The following is a 16,222-nucleotide window of genomic DNA, read 5'->3' on the forward strand; positions in this document are numbered from 1 at the left end:
GGGTTTTTGGGGTGAACTTTCTCTTTATGACACTCTTGTCTTCTGTGGCCTTATACCTTCCCATGTAATTTTGTTGCTTTTGGGATCATATTGGAAAGGATGCTGTCTTTTAAGAGGTTTGTCTACCTGCTCTTTATTTTTATGATCTTCAGATTGCTACTTTTCTCTGTCTCTTTAGTTTTGGAGATTTTCCTGAGGCCTTGGAATCACATGTGGACTTTGGGTCAACATTTGACCCTTTAGTTTTCAATTACTTATTCTTACACAATGACATCTCTCATAACTGTTTCTCATACTGCAACTCCCAGTCATTTACCTGTTCCTACCACTAGGGGTTTGAAATTTCCCAGTGTGTCTTGAAGTTGGGTTTGTTGGTAGTTCCATTTACTTTCAGGTAGTTTTCAATCTGTTAGGGGCTTGTTTCACCACATTTTTCACCTGAGGCAGTTTCTCACTATGAATTAATGGGTTATCTAAGACTTGTCAAAAGAATTTTTCATGTTTTTCCTTTCTCTTCTCTCCAACTGCCTTCTCCATCATTTATTTCATGTAGTTGTTCTTAATTGGGGCTTAGCTCTGAGCCATTACCCTTCCTTTGGACCTTTAGCCTCTTGTTTATTGGCACATTTTTTGCTTCAAACATGTTTCTCACCTATTTTGCCTGTGGCCTTAGGAGATCTGATGTGTATGCTATTGATACTTCTCGTATTCTTTTCCAATGCTTTTATATCTCTCTCTCCTAATCCTGCTTTTCTCTTTAAAACTTCTATGGCTTATGAGGGGATAGTGTTTCCACTTCTATTTCATTTCTGCCCATTCCTCAATTTTATTTTCATTCTTATCTTGATTGTTTTTTCTGCCACATCCATTCAGTTTGATATTATTTAGCCCAAACTACTATTTTTATGGTTCACACTGCAATGTATTTCTTTTTTGGAAGTCCTCTCTTGTGTGAGATATTTTTTCCATTATTCTGATGGGATGCTGTAGCAGCTTTTCCATCTAGTCTATACTTTATATGTAAATCACACTAACTTTTTTTGGTCTCCTCTAACCTAATCTGACCATTTTCCATTACCTATTGGAGATCGTCTATGCTGGAGTGTGGACTTCCCCATATACTTTCATTGTCCATTGTTATCATCATCTGACCATCTCTTCATTATTGGTGTATTTAATCATTCCTGTCACAATTCTATATATACCTTTGTGTCTCTCACTGGGTAAGTTCCTTTTTCTTTTTTTTTTCTTACAATTACAGGGGCTCTATACTGTATTTCAGGATCTCACTAAGTGGCATCAGGATTCCTGCAAGGATATACATACACTTACATTCATGCCATGTAATCATTGTGGATTGTAATGTTCACTGATGATATGAGATGTTCCACAAGACTACTAGAGATTTGCTTGCAGTATATCATTTGTTAAACAAGACCTAATCTACACCAAACATATTCATGAACTATAATGAGTAAAGATGTTCCAGAGATTTAGCTGCCAATCCTTCTGATCCTAGTTAAGTAAAATGAGACTGGCCTGTTTTTAAATTTGCATTTTGTTATGAGTTGTTGCACTGCGTTATAGTTTTCCTTTCCTCCAAGCTCACCAGTGTAGTTTCACCTCCCGGTTTTATTCTGGTGGAGTACAGTATGTTTCTTTTCTTATCTTTCATTTGTGTCCTTTAATATTGCTTATTCTTAACTCCATGGATCAGTTCTTATAATTGCTTTATCCTTTCTTTTTGCTTATTATCACAGTTTATGCAGTTTCTTTTCCGTAATATCTCCTCACTGTGCCTTGTCCCTTGCATTTGCTGCTTTTTTTGTCTTGCAGACATTTTTTCCTTTATAGATTCCCTTTCTTTGGTATCTATTTGGCTTATTTTGGGATCAAGCTCCTTGCCTTTTATTTTACTATCTGGTTCCCCATTTTTCTGTAGAGGTTCATTTCCTTCTCTTTTCCATATTAGTCTATCTTACTTCTCCTCTGTCCCTCCTTACTTAGTTTAACTGCTGTTGGAACTCATTGGGTCAGGTTATACTCCTCTTTACTATATACCTTCTTCCTTAGCTCCCTTTCTTCACCAGGATGTTTTTTATGGTTTTTACTTCACACTAGTTTATCATCTTTTTCAACCCTTCCTTTTGACCCCTGTTTCTCATCTGGATCAGCCTACCCATAGTTTTCCCATTCTAGGTTCCAGGCTTTCATATTTTTCATGTCTTTCTGCTACCTGACATCATGTTCAAAATATCTAAGTCCTTTCTTTTGACAACTCAGTATTTGGTACATCTGAGCATTTTCATTATTTCTTATCTCAGTTTTTTCCTCTTTGTCTGTAAGCTGATGCCAGTAATGCTTCCAACATTTTCATAACAACTAAACCATATCTGTCTCTACAATAATTCTTTATTCTTGGATTGTGGTGCATTTCTGGATTATATTACTTCTGGCATTTGGATGCAAGACAAGCATTAATTTCATGTCAGCTTACTTCAACTTATCACTGTTAATCAGACATGTATTCATTTCATGGCCCTATTGGTAGATCAGTTGGTTATGATCCACTCCAACACTTACATCATTGTCTCTTACATGAAACATGAAGGAGGTACTTATTCTGGAGTGTGTTTGTATGGAACCTATACCATTAGGTGTCCTATTTCTTGAGCTTTCCCTTTGGATTCTTTTTGAAGGAAGCTTATCCAGTTTTAATTTTTGTATTCATCTCTCCATCAATTCAATGGAAATTAAAACTTTTGTGAAAAGTTATTTTTCATCTCAGAAGTTAATATTTTTCTTAATCTGAAAATGTTTTTCTTTCTTGCCTTGTGTGAGAAGAAGCTATCATAAGTCCAAGTGCATAGAATTAGTTACTGTACATGGAGGTTACGTTGCTCTCTTGTTGGTGGAGGGTATTGTTGTTTGACCACATTGTGTATGTATGCAGTTCATATTTAACCCATTGATTTAGGTGGCATTTAGTTCAAGACTAGTGGCATGCAAATTTCATGGGTAGGCATGCAAGGGAAATAGCATTTGTGCCAGGATATGAGTATCTATCAGAAATACATCTTCAAATTGAGAAAATAACTTCATTTTGTTAACATGGAGAATGGTATTTCCCACCATTCCCTTTCAGTTTGAGTGTGCATGAAGTTAAAATATAAAAAGGTGAAATGCATCTCAAGTTGTGGTAATTTTGTTTTTTCATTATAGTGAAGGGTGCAGTTTTACTGGAATATTAGGAAGTTCAGGGTTGTATTTATTATTAGTTTTCTGTTTATTGAGGAAAGTTAAGAGTAGGAATGTTCTCAATGGGCTACAAAGCTTCTTGATGTCCCATTATTTATGAATTATAATTTATAAAATTTATTATCTGTCCTTAAATGCTATTTTATTATTATTTGTTAAGTTTTCAAGTAAAGGGCATAATTTGTAGATACGTTTGCATCAAAACCCCGAAATTCTTGTTAACAATCTATAGCAGTAAGTCACCTTTGCTTATAAACAAATGCGATTCCATTTTCCTTTTAGAAATAACATATAGAATGACAAAATGTGGCTGTAAACAATCTATTAGGCAAATGTATTGCACATATACTCTAATTAAATGAATTAACTGCACATTTTATGCTTATCTATCACTATTTTTTAAGCAAATTAATTCTGGACTGTTTTGACAAGCATCTATTTTATGTAACATGTAATTTGAAGAACACTCTAACTATATGTTTTCATGTGAATGTCTGTTTTTTTAGGTTTTATGATACATCCAAACAAGGTGTGGGTGCCTTAGTCATTCATTTTGCAAATGTATTTCTAGCAGAGTTCTTCCATGGAGATCCTTGTACTTGGTACGTTTGAATCTTGAATTTAGTTTCATATTTATACTTAGGTGAAAATACATCCATTTATCCAGTCTTTGGTTTACTTAGATATTAAAAATGTAAACTACTTTCTTACATTTATATTTAATAAAACATATTTTATCCTTGAAAATGGAATATTTTATAGTCTGATATGTTTGAAATGCATTTAATTAACTGATAAAAAGTCTGCCAAACTAAACTTTATGCAATTGTTAGAATAACAGAAAAAATAAAATGAACTTTCATTATAATGCAGTGTGTATTTGATTTGTGTGTGTACTCTTGTAAGTATTTAAAAAAACACAGCATATATTAGAAATTAGTAGTTTCAATTATACAGTTGTGAAATATGGTCTAGCTCACATCCAGTAATTTGTGAGCCTAATCAATTAATAGCTGCTCAGCAGAGTGGCCATACTTAATTGGTGTCACTGTATGGGATCATACTGAGTCCTCAAAGACACAGTACATACTCCTACAACTCACCCATAATATTTTTAGATGTTTCTGTTTAATACAGAATATTGTAATAATGTCTTTACCAACCTGTTTTTACATTTCATGTCTAAATAATAAAATTTTATACTGTTACTTTTGATTAACAGATAAATGTAAAATTTGGGATGACAATAAGTTTTATGACTTTCCCTTGCACCACAAAAGTATGAGAGGTCAAGATATGATGCTGTTATTTATGTGCACATGTGATGATACCAGGCTGTAATAATACTCAAATCATAAAACAACAACTTTCTGCCACTTCCATCAATATGGTACATGGAAATGACAAGAAGTGGTCATCACTTGATTTGTTATCCCTAGTTTCAGTGAATGGCATTCAGTAGTTAAGGTATCAGTGGAAGAGCAGAAATGGGAGTCATCAGTCTGAATACAATGATTTCAATTGAAAGAAGGCTTTTTTTTCATATCGTTGAATTGACACATGTTTTATAAAAAAAATTATGATATTGGACTTTAGCATGCACTTTCCTGCCTTTATTAATAGCAATCAAAATTGTTAGCCTAATGACTCAAATGTCATGAAGCAGTAGACATCACACTCATGAGAACCAAACCTTTCTAATTCCAGTCACCTGTATGGATGGGTAAAATCCTTTTTCTTTTTTGCAATAAAGGTGGTTTCATGAAACAACATACATTTTGAAAAAAAAAAATAAAATAAACATAAAATCAAAGCACTGTAGTAATGTATGTACAGTGTGGCAGAACAGAGACAATTGATTTGGCTGAGAGTGCAAGAGTTCTATTTTTATCAATATAGAGGGGAAGGTGACAAAACTTGAATGTTTTAATTTCCCCTTTGAACAAATGTTTTGTTCACAAAAAGACCCCAGTGACACTGAACTAGAAGACTTACAAATGACAAGCTTTAAAGGCATGTGAAAACTTATTGTTTGTGTGATAGGGTATATGTGATTGTGTGATGATCAGTGCAGCTTGAGGAGTGATGTATCGGGTAGAATAAACGTGCCACTAATAGGAAACACTAATTGTTACCTCATTTGTAACACCTACAAGACGTAACCACTATCACTCGATGTACAATAGTGGCCTCACTTTGATTGACAGATCTCATTTGTGCAGCAGCATTATGAGTACTCATAATATGGGATGTTTTACAATCATAAAATAGAATGAAATGTTTGGCACTGAGTCAAAATGGCTATAATATAATTAAGGTTTTACTGCTATATCTTGTTGACCAACATATTGCTCTGGACTGTATATTAAAGTGTTGCAACAAAAAGATAAATTTTTCTGATACTTCTTATTTATCTGGCTAGGTATATAGTCAGCTTTCTTTTGGATTCTTCTATTGGATTATTCATTATCTTTATTGGAATACGACTGACACAGCATTTTGCTAGAAAGAAGGGTTGGCATTATATTGTTTTTGGAGAATATGGTAAGTGTTAAAAACAGTATATACAACTATGTTAAGTTTTTGGTATATCATTTGAGTGAGACTTAATAAAATATTTGTTTAGTGAAGTTACAATATTTTAAATTTTACTGCTTTGTAAATATGTGCTGGTAACTTTTCAGGTCATAAAATATATTATCATGTGGTTGTTATCTTGATTTGCAAACGTAGCAATAATTTAGTGTGAAAATAAAATGTTGATCATGATTGCCTGAACATATTTATAGTACTTAGAAACAACTTACAACCTAAATAAAGATTGTGGTATATCAAGCTCATGTATTTTGTACTTCACTGTATGAAAAAAAATAAAACACAAACACTGTTCTCTTCTCAAAATGACACTTGAACAGTTTTCATATGAGATATTTCTGTTATATCTTGAGCATATGTGGCAAGACAGAGTGACAAATGCAGAGGTATTTTATCATACAAATATCTCTAGCATGTATCTGCATTTCCACTAGTGCAGTCTCAGATGTCTCTGCCACAAAGAAAGGATGAAAAATGGATATATTGTGAGCTGGCTATAGGGAAAAAACAAAACAACAGAACTGCCCCAACCTACATTTCAAAGATCCTTGCAAGAGAGACATGAAGAGTATGGACATTTATCCAGACACACAAGGAAAAACTATTGAGAACAGGAGTGGCTGGAAGCAAGCAGTTAAACTAGATCTCAGAAAGAAAGAGGAGAGAATAAAGAAACAAGAAGAATGGAATATATATATTATTTAAATTAAATAATTACATCTAAATGAAGCCAAATAAGTAAACAAAATCATGATGATGGACTGTGTTAAAATAGCAAATTCCAACCTCTGATTAATTATATTATAACCGTAAATTTTTATGCCATAAACAAACACATTAAAATTAAACAAAATATGCTACGTATTTTTAAAACGATCCTTGGGTACAAGCTACAATGTGGGGTTATAAAATGTATCCTAGGTTTTGGAGGTAACTAGAAGTAGGACCCACATTGTGGTGGGGATACACTGATTATCAGTCTTAATCTCCAATTTGCAGAGTGTGTCCCACTCCTGCAGTCACCTCCAAAATTACTATTGTTTTAATTTTAATGTGTTTGTTTATGGCTTAAAATTTATGGTTATAATTAATCAGAAGTTTGGATTTGCTGTTTTTAACACAGTCCTTCCTCATGATTTTTTTTACTTATTTGACTTCATTTGGATGAAATTATTTAATTTCACTAAAATTTATTCAGTGTATGTGAATGGTTACAGACTATGTTGCACCTTCCATTGCATTTATCAAGCTTTATGAAGTTAAGTATGATAACCCTAACTAGTGACATATTAAATTGAAACTATAATTTAGTCTACTGAGCTGGTTACAGTAATTATATTGCTGCAAATGTAATAAAATGTAAAAGGAAAAGATGTCTCACATGTATGTGAGACTAGCAATTTGGAGGTTAAGACTTTGTGTATCCTGACAACAATGTGGGTCATATTCCGCAGTTACCTCCAAAACCTAAGATATGTTTCATAATCCCATATTGTAGCTTGTACCCTAGGATCCTTTCAAAAATACGAAGCGTGTTAATTTTAATGTGTTTTGTTTATGACTTAAAGATTTGTGGTTATAATGTGTGTGTATATATATATATATTTTCCAATGTACTTTGAGGATACAGGCATTTAGACGTGAATGATAATTTATTAACTTTGAGCTATAGGGATGTAAAGCTATAAGAATAGATATATAAACTTTTTAGATAAAAGTGGAACTTTGAGTCTACAGGTATTTGAAATTGTAAAGCAGCGACTTTGTGCAATACTAAGATGATAGGCAATAAAAGTGCAAAGCAAAAGGAATATAAAATTGTGAAGCAATGGTCATGTAAAAATAAGAAATTCAACAGGCAAATAAAATAGTAAGATAAGGAATTTTTATTTTGTACATTAATAAGAGGTGCATTATTGTGATAACAAATTCAATTTTTGTGTACTTCAAATTAAACTTGTGTATTTTAATAAAAAAGAAAAGGGGTGGTGGTTAAGCCTGCTGAAAATGTACAGTCTTTCTAAGAAGAGAACAGCATGGGTATTAACTAGAATAAGTGTGCTTAAAATGTACAGTCTTTCTAAGAAGAGAACAGCATGGGTATTAACTAGAATAAGTGTGCTTAAAATGTACAGTCTTTCTAAGAAGAGAACAGCATGGGTATTAACTAGAATAAGTGTGCTTAAAATGTGCAGTCTTTCTAAGAAGAGAACAGCATGGATATTAACTAGAATAAGTGTGCTATAGTTATACATATTACTGATAATTATTTTACATTGTACTCTTGGATGATAAGAATATTTTTTGCATCAATAAGACAACTATGTCAATCAGAAACAAGAGTAAAGGATTTTTGAAAATTACTAAAGTCAGTACAGCAGGCAGTAAATTGTGTAGCAAATTCTCCCAACAGTTGGTTTCTGTGTATTTTATTTACAATGTCAAAAGAAGTATTAGTTTTATGATTTGATAGAAATAATTTTATATAACTTTTATGTAACTGAAATTTGTGTTCATACTTCTTCCACCTGCAGACATGTGACTGTTAAGCTGTAAAGCAATTCTAAATGTGTATGTAATATACTTGAGGAAGGAAAACAATGATTTATAAGCATAAGGAAAAATGTTATTGATGGTAGAACATATTACATATTTGGACAGAACAGTGATCTGTTGTCTCTAATTTTCATCCTTTTTTACCCTATGTGGATGGGATGGTCACACTGCATATGTTATGACCTATTTTCAGAGTTACATTCATATTTTAATTAAATTATTACGTATGTCAGCAAGCTTGAGATCAAATTGTAGCTTATAATTCAAGATTTTATATCTAAGTTTTAATTTTGTTATTGCGATGTAAAATAGTTAATTATATTCTCAAGCGTCACTTCTGTGTGTCACATGATATGTCTGTGCTCTGATTGTTCATTTTAGATTTTATTTCTATCATTATATCATTTTCTGATTTTCCCACCAGTTTTATATAGGTATTGGCAAACCAGAACATAAATTTCTAGCCTTCAAGCTTCTTCCTTTTTTTCTTTTTCCTTTTTTTTCTTGAGCTGTAATAAAAAAGTCAAATTAATGCCCCTTCCTGTCTAATCTTGTTTTTTAAAAATTGTTAGCATTTCTCTCTGACATTAGTTATTGGATGATTTATAAGCAATAAAAAGAGCAGCTAGTTCCTTACAAGATTTGTTAAGAGGCTAAATCATTTTAGCATTCATAATTAGAGAGTTGGTCTTGGGTTACTTTTTTTGAGATCTTGGTTTTCTACTCTGAACAAGAAAGTGAATTTTTTAATATGCTTATTGCTTAGTTTGAAATCCAATTAAATGGTAATTGCTTGTTCCATTATTTTGCCTCTGTGTTCTCAAATCTATGTTTGATAGCTTTGGAGCTTATTTAAAGAACATACTTAGTGTACTCGCATATATTGTGTAAGTCACATACTTTGTTTGTGGTGTTTATAATCCACAGCATTTTACATTCTGTGGTTGTTGGTTTTGATGGGTGCTCAAATAGGCACAAAGTAAAATAATAAAACCATAAATTTACAGAAAATAGATGTGCAAATATTTGAAGTAAAAAACTACTTTAAACAAGGGAAAGTATGCATTAGAAGAAAAAAAATTCATATTTTTAAACTTTTTGTTTCTCTGTAGAGTGATCATGATTGATCATTTCTCTACAGTTACTGTTATGGTAGACAAAATAACTGCTAAGATATAAATTTTATAAAAAGTTATCAATGAAATGTGAAAATTGTAAGTTGAAAACATATTTTTTATTCTAACTTGAAAGTCATCTAGCACTCAGACTAGTAAAATGTCTGACTGGCTTAGTCACTTCAAGACAAATCTTTAGTGAAGAATACTTTATTAAAAATTCTCATTTTTTTGTATGAAAGATTTTTTAGTGTTTACTGAAAATTTGCTAACTTTCACTGGGATAAAAATAGTAAATATCAAAATTATAGGAAATGTTAATTGTCCAATATAATATTGGTCCAATGGATTGACCTATGTAATTAGGGTTAAAGGTTCTTAAGTACTATGCATATGGGAGTTAGATTTACAAGTCTAAAATGTGTGATACTTTTATCATTACTAGGTGATCCTCCAAAGATGAATGCTTGGTTGGCACAAAGTGGAATGTATGTTGTAATTGTTATACTTGAAAAAATGATGATTACCTTACTGATTCAACTACCCTTCTGGAAAAGTGTAAGTAAATGCTATTTTTTAAACTGTCATCAGCATTTGTTTTTTAGAATACAGAACAGTTGTTTTCTCAGTTTTGTGTCTATGCTACAATCTTAAGCTAATGACTTCTGTTTGCCCCAAGATATCCTAATTTAGTTGTTACCAGTTGAAATTTATAATTTTGTAGCAGTAAGTTTGATCTTTAAAAAATAACTATTTTATCATAATTGCGCCTCTTCAACCCATACACATTGTCATACTTTTGATCCATTATTCGCCTATTACATGGTGCTACTATCTATACCTGGCTTTTATCTAAGCAGTTCCTAACCAGATGTCATCACTATATAATGGCACTTAATGAGTTCAGATTTTAAGCTTTGAGGTGCTTAAAACTTGTATGTGTTTTGGAATTTATCCTTTGTTATTTCTTAATTTTTGAGACTTTGATATAAGAATTTCTGTTAATATTTTCATGAAGTTTATGAAAATTTACTTCATAACTCCCAACTACCAGTCATTAAGTCTACTTTAACTACCAATTTTCATGTTATAAACAAGCCTTTGTATGCAGTAAGATATTCATCTATATAAAATAATGCCAAATTGTTTAAATGGCCTTATTCTCAACTCAAAATAGTTATCAGAAAATTTTAGTAAAATGTCTTTAAATTTTACTTCTGTATATTTAATTAATACATTCACGTATTTATTACAAAATATTTTAATTTTATTTAAAGTTTCTTTATTAAATAATTCAATATTGCCTTTTGTACCAAAGTTTCAACATTAATAATAAAAAATATAACATATTTGTATGTGTATATCTCACATTATTGCTTGTACCTTGGGATCCTTTAAATTAGTGCAAATTGAAGTGCGGAAAGTTTGAGAATTATTGGGGAAGATAAGCAGTTTGTAGTTTTGTGTGCCTGTAACTGCCCACCAATGAGAAACACGCTGAAGTGCGGCAGTTGAATTGTTGAGATGCTTGTTGTGCAACCACCTGTCTAATTTTAAGTAAAAATTTTCATATTTTACAACATTTTGAATTGCCTAAATTTTTTTAACTATATAATATTAATACATCAAACTTAAAATTTAAATATCAAAGTTTCCATCATATTTAATGTATTTTCTCATTTATATATATATATATTATATCAACCCTCACACTGAGTGAATAATTAGGTTTTGTATGATGTTCAGTAATTCCATGGATTTTGCATTTGTTTAACACTTGTAGCATTTCTCAAGGTCATTTATTTGTAACATTTTCAATAAATTAGGATCTTTATACAGTTGTTTTATTCTACCTTTATGCAAAGTTCACCATAACAAAAATTATTATAGGGGTCACAGTGATACCCTAGAGAGTCTCAGGGGATAAGATGATGAGAAATGTTAAGAACCACTGAATTAGTGCATCATTTTTATTTTTAATTTATTTTTGTTTTGGCTTGTTTTTGGTTATAATAAAGTAATATAATTTGTCAGAGGTTTGGATTTGCTGTTTTTAATGCACTCCTTCCTTTTTATTTTGTTTTAATTTAATTTGCTTAACTCTATTAGTTTTAATTGTCTCTAAAAATATATCCCATCTGTGTGATTTGTTCCTATGTTGCACTTTTCCCTTACATTGTTCAATCTTTATGAAGTTAAATGTAATAGCCTTAACTAATAGCATATTATGAAACTATAATTTAGTCTAGCAAGCTTATCATAGTAATTATATTATCTACAAAACCTATGGTACATCGTATACCCCACATTATAGCATGTACCTTGATATCCTTTAAATTAGGGCAGTGTTTTTAATTTATTTTCATTTGGGCTTGTTTATTATTATAACAAACTACTATAATTTGTCAGAGGTTTGGATTTGCTGTTTTTAATGCACTCCTTCCTTTTGATTTTGTTTTAATTAAACTTGCTTAACCATATCAGTATTATTTTCTCTAAAAAAATGTGTGTGTGTGTGTGTGTGTGTACATGACATTGAACTTTAACTTATGTGAAGTGTTTGCAAATTAATAACAAAGTTTACGTTATTGAGTCTTCTACCACAATTTTTTTCAAATATTTTCTCTTGATTTGTAATTGGAAAGTATAATATGAAAAACTTGGTCTAGAGAACTTGCTTATTACAAATATGGAATTGGCTTGTTATTTAACAGTATAATGGCTACAGTTCTGTGAAAGCATATTTCACAGTTTTAAATAATTCTATACACCATATTGGCCCAATTCTAGGGTGATCTTGAATATAAGATGATCCCCATTTTCAGAAATCATCAGAAAGAAAACAAATTGTGTATCGTAACATCCTTTTTAGGTCTACAAAATCAGTACAATAGCTGAACAGTCTCTAGGTGGATTAGTTGCAAGAATTTGTGATGACTGTGAGAGAACATCTGGCACACTTGTGTAGATAGATGCTCTCTGAACATTTGAGAATGTAACAGGCTAATGCAGGGAGAAGGTGTCTCTTGTTGGTGAGATTATAAGGTGACTACAAATATTACAGCCTAATTAATCAAAAGACATTGCCTAATGATTGGACCAATATAGTATTTAGTTGTTATGTTATCAATTATTATGACTGTAAAAAAAGTGATATGATATTTTGCTTTACAGGTGAGAGCATTCATTATGTCTCCAATAACAAATGCTAAGGTTGAAGTAGCCATTGTGGTGTTGGTAGTTCCATTTATCATTAATGTGAGTATAGTATGTGATGTTTAATAAGTTTTACAATAATGTAACAATCTTATTAGATGTGTTTTACCTTTTAAAGTTTCATTTGAGATAGCATGAATTACAAGTCTTGATACCTTTAAGTATTGTTACTGTAGTATTGTAACAACAATCATGTTTGACCAGAGGATATTCAAAAGTAATGTTATAATAAAGTGCATGTAACTGTTTGAGGCTCAAAGTTCAATTTGATGGTTTGCATGAGACAAAGCATTTGAATCTGACTGAAGATCTTTGACATTAAAATGAATCAGTGAAACAGAACTACTCTGCTGTTTACTACTTGTAACTAAAAAGTAATAAAATAAACCATATTGCTTAGTATGAAAGATCTAAGCCTTTGGTGCAAAATTGTCTACAAAATAGTTATTTTTTGAATGGCATGTTTAAATCAACTGGTTTTAACTAAATAAAAAATGTACACTGGGGTATCGTAATAGGATTTAGACAGTATTTGAAAAGTTGTAGTTTAGATAGTCTCATTAGTTTCTATTATATCAAGTTAAGGTTGCTGCATCAAACATAGAGAACTTTCAAAGAGACTTTGGGATGAAAGTAAAAGGTTTAACATTTGAGGTTTTATTAGCTAGGACCAAACTAACCATCAATCTTATGTTCTGTGTACTTCTTTATCCAGCAAGATGACTTCTGAATTTTACATGTCTAAATAATATATTCGAGAAGGTGCATTAATCCTGTAATTTCAACCTCAGATAAGAGAAACTTGATGCTCTTAACAAAACTTTTATTTTGTTCCAGATCAGTGGGTTATTCAGATACTCTTTAAGGGACAGTTCTACACTTCCTTTCTTCCTTTGTCACAGATAGCCATTTCCTTCCCTCTACCTTGAGATCCTATGACCATCTGGCATCTGTTGGAGGCAGTTCAGGACCCTCTGCCCCAAAAAGCCATCAGATCTGTGAATCATCTTGCTCCTGGTTTTTATTCCAGAAGCTGGTGGCCTGTCATAAACTTGTCCCACCTCAATCAATTTCTCCAGGTTTATGAATGATCAAGGTGAACATTGCAATACTTGCATATACCAATTGCTAAGCAGTTGCAAAGATATTTTCAGCTTGTATATCCTAAGGGGATTTGTCAGTTTCATGCATTACCCTTCAGGCTTGTTTCATTCTCATTGTCCTTTGTCAGATGGTGTGACATTTTGCTTATTATCTACATACGTTTGGGATGTACTTTCATTATTATGTGGAAGCCTGGCTATTGTTAGCTCATTCCAAACAGAAGTATGCCTGTCTACTCTTCAGCTGCTCTGGTCGGCAACTCGGGTGAGCTGATTAATCAAATTGAAGAAGTCTATTCTTCGACCTACCCAATATCTGATCCATTTGAATGGGTTTTTTTCAACATCCATCTTAATCAGCAAGGTTGTACCCATTCTTGATCTCTATTTTTTCACACATTAGATCTTCTTTTCTGGGCTCACATGCAGAATTTCTATATCATTGTGTGTCATGTGCTAGGTGCTTTCAATCTCATCACAGATCATCTTTTTCATGCAGACAGAACTTATCTGATGGATTGGTCTCTCAATTCTATGGTTTTCTATTTGCTTTGCCTTCAGTAGAGTACTCCTCACATTGATGCATTTGCCACATCCCTCTCAAGTATCTCATCCTCTTGCTGTGGCTGTTGATGCTTTCAGTCAGGGTTGGATCAACAAATATCTTTATGTTTATTCTCCCTCAGTGATTTTGCTCATCCATAACATCAGGTTCTTCTGATTATGCTGTATTGGCCAACTGATATGTGGGTTCCTTGACTTATCTAGCTCTAACTTACCCCTCCACTACTACTACTTCTCTTTCCCTCCCTTCTTCAGAAACTTTGGTCATCAGTGCTTCATCCTACTCTTCCTGCTTTCCACCTTCAAGCTTGGTTTTATCCAGTCCTTGACAAGGAAATAAGGATTGTTCTGATGTGTAGCTTGATTTTTGGCCCATTTCATCCAAGTTTATCAAAATAAATGGAACATTTTCACCCATGGATCTCTGGACCATAGGTTTTTTGTGGATTAGCCCACTGTTCCTCATATTCTAGAATTTTTTACTTTTTTTTTTTTTTTATCAGGAATCCTATATTTCATCAATTTCTGGTTGTTGAGTGGCTTTATCTCACATCTGTTGTTTTTCCAGATACTATATTCTTTTAACCCTTTATATGCTCTCCCTATTAATCTTCTGGGTCCATCAGTGGACCAGAATTTTAATGTGTTCTTCCATTGTCTGACTTTGCCTCCATTTGAATAACTTTCCACATGCTACTTTTTTCACCTTGCCCTTAAAATTTATTTCCTTTTCTTATTAGCCTGTGGATGTCAGCAGTCAGATTTATATTCCATCAATATTTCATGTACCATTTATCATCCTATGTATCTTTTATTGGCATCATTCTTTTCTACCTTAAACCTCAGCAGCTGGAAAGGACTCCTTCTTTTCACCAGTCACCTTTCTTTCCATTTCCTAACTTTATCCTTGGCTTGATCCAGACAGACTTGTATGTTCTGTATGTGCTCTTTATTGTTATATTTCCCACATGACTTCCATCTATGGTGCTTGCTCCTACCTCTTTATCCTTTAGCAGACATCCTCTCTTCATAATCTTTCCCTTTCTGCCCTCACAAAATGGGCATGGTTTTTGTTTTGATTGGCTCATTCCTCACTTTCATCACCCTCTTGTACTTTGTTTCATGTGTCTTCTCATTGAGTTAAACACCTTACCTTTCTGTCTGACATCTCATCTTTTTTGTCCATTGAAATATACTCTTCAGTCAGGTATGTGAAATACACATAATGTGTTAGTCTCATTATTTGTGTAGGATTGTTGTTTCTTCCTCTTTGGGCTATCATCTTCCAATTGTGATCATTCTTCAGACTTCCATGCAACTATAAGACTGGGCAAGTTATATATTTCCTTTCTTACATCTTCAAGGGCCTTATTCTCCTTTTCATCGTAATTTTCATTGTTTGGATTTTGCTCTGTAGTGAGTGTTGCTTGATCAAGTATTCTCTAACCTTTAAAATCTTCACTGTTCAGCCTTGTCAACATGCTTAATATGTTTCATGGCCATGTAATACATACTATTAAGATGGGATGTTCCATAAGATATGTTCTGTTTTTAAAATTAGGGTTTCATGGTCACCTATTACACTATTTCAGGTGTTGACGTTCCTTCAGACTCTTCACCAGGTTTCACCCCTCACCTTTCTTCGAGTGGAGTTTGGAAGTCCTTTCCACTTCAAGTTCCAAGTTGCTGGACCATATAGGCATCCTACTGAATAGCTGAATAACATAAGATATAAATACAGAAGAACATTAAGTGCAGAATAGGGTGGTGATGTTCTTTTGTATATGTGACATGATATCCTCCATTATAATACAT

General features: G+C 32.4%; 1 protein-coding gene across 1 annotated transcript in view; it reads left to right on the forward strand.

Moving 5' to 3' along the window:
* The window catches only part of LOC143236949 (store-operated calcium entry regulator STIMATE-like), a 42,462-nt gene that overhangs the window by 19,862 nt on the left and 6,378 nt on the right, over positions 1-16,222 (forward strand). Inside the window, exons 3-6 of the mRNA XM_076475666.1 lie at positions 3,765-3,860; positions 5,681-5,802; positions 9,970-10,082; positions 12,699-12,782. Coding sequence (XP_076331781.1) covers positions 3,765-3,860; positions 5,681-5,802; positions 9,970-10,082; positions 12,699-12,782 — 415 coding nt within the window. The remainder of the gene's footprint in view (positions 1-3,764; positions 3,861-5,680; positions 5,803-9,969; positions 10,083-12,698; positions 12,783-16,222) is intronic.

Source organism: Tachypleus tridentatus, chromosome 13 (assembly GCF_004210375.1).
Source record: "Tachypleus tridentatus isolate NWPU-2018 chromosome 13, ASM421037v1, whole genome shotgun sequence".
NCBI classification, from domain to species: domain Eukaryota; kingdom Metazoa; phylum Arthropoda; class Merostomata; order Xiphosura; family Limulidae; genus Tachypleus; species Tachypleus tridentatus.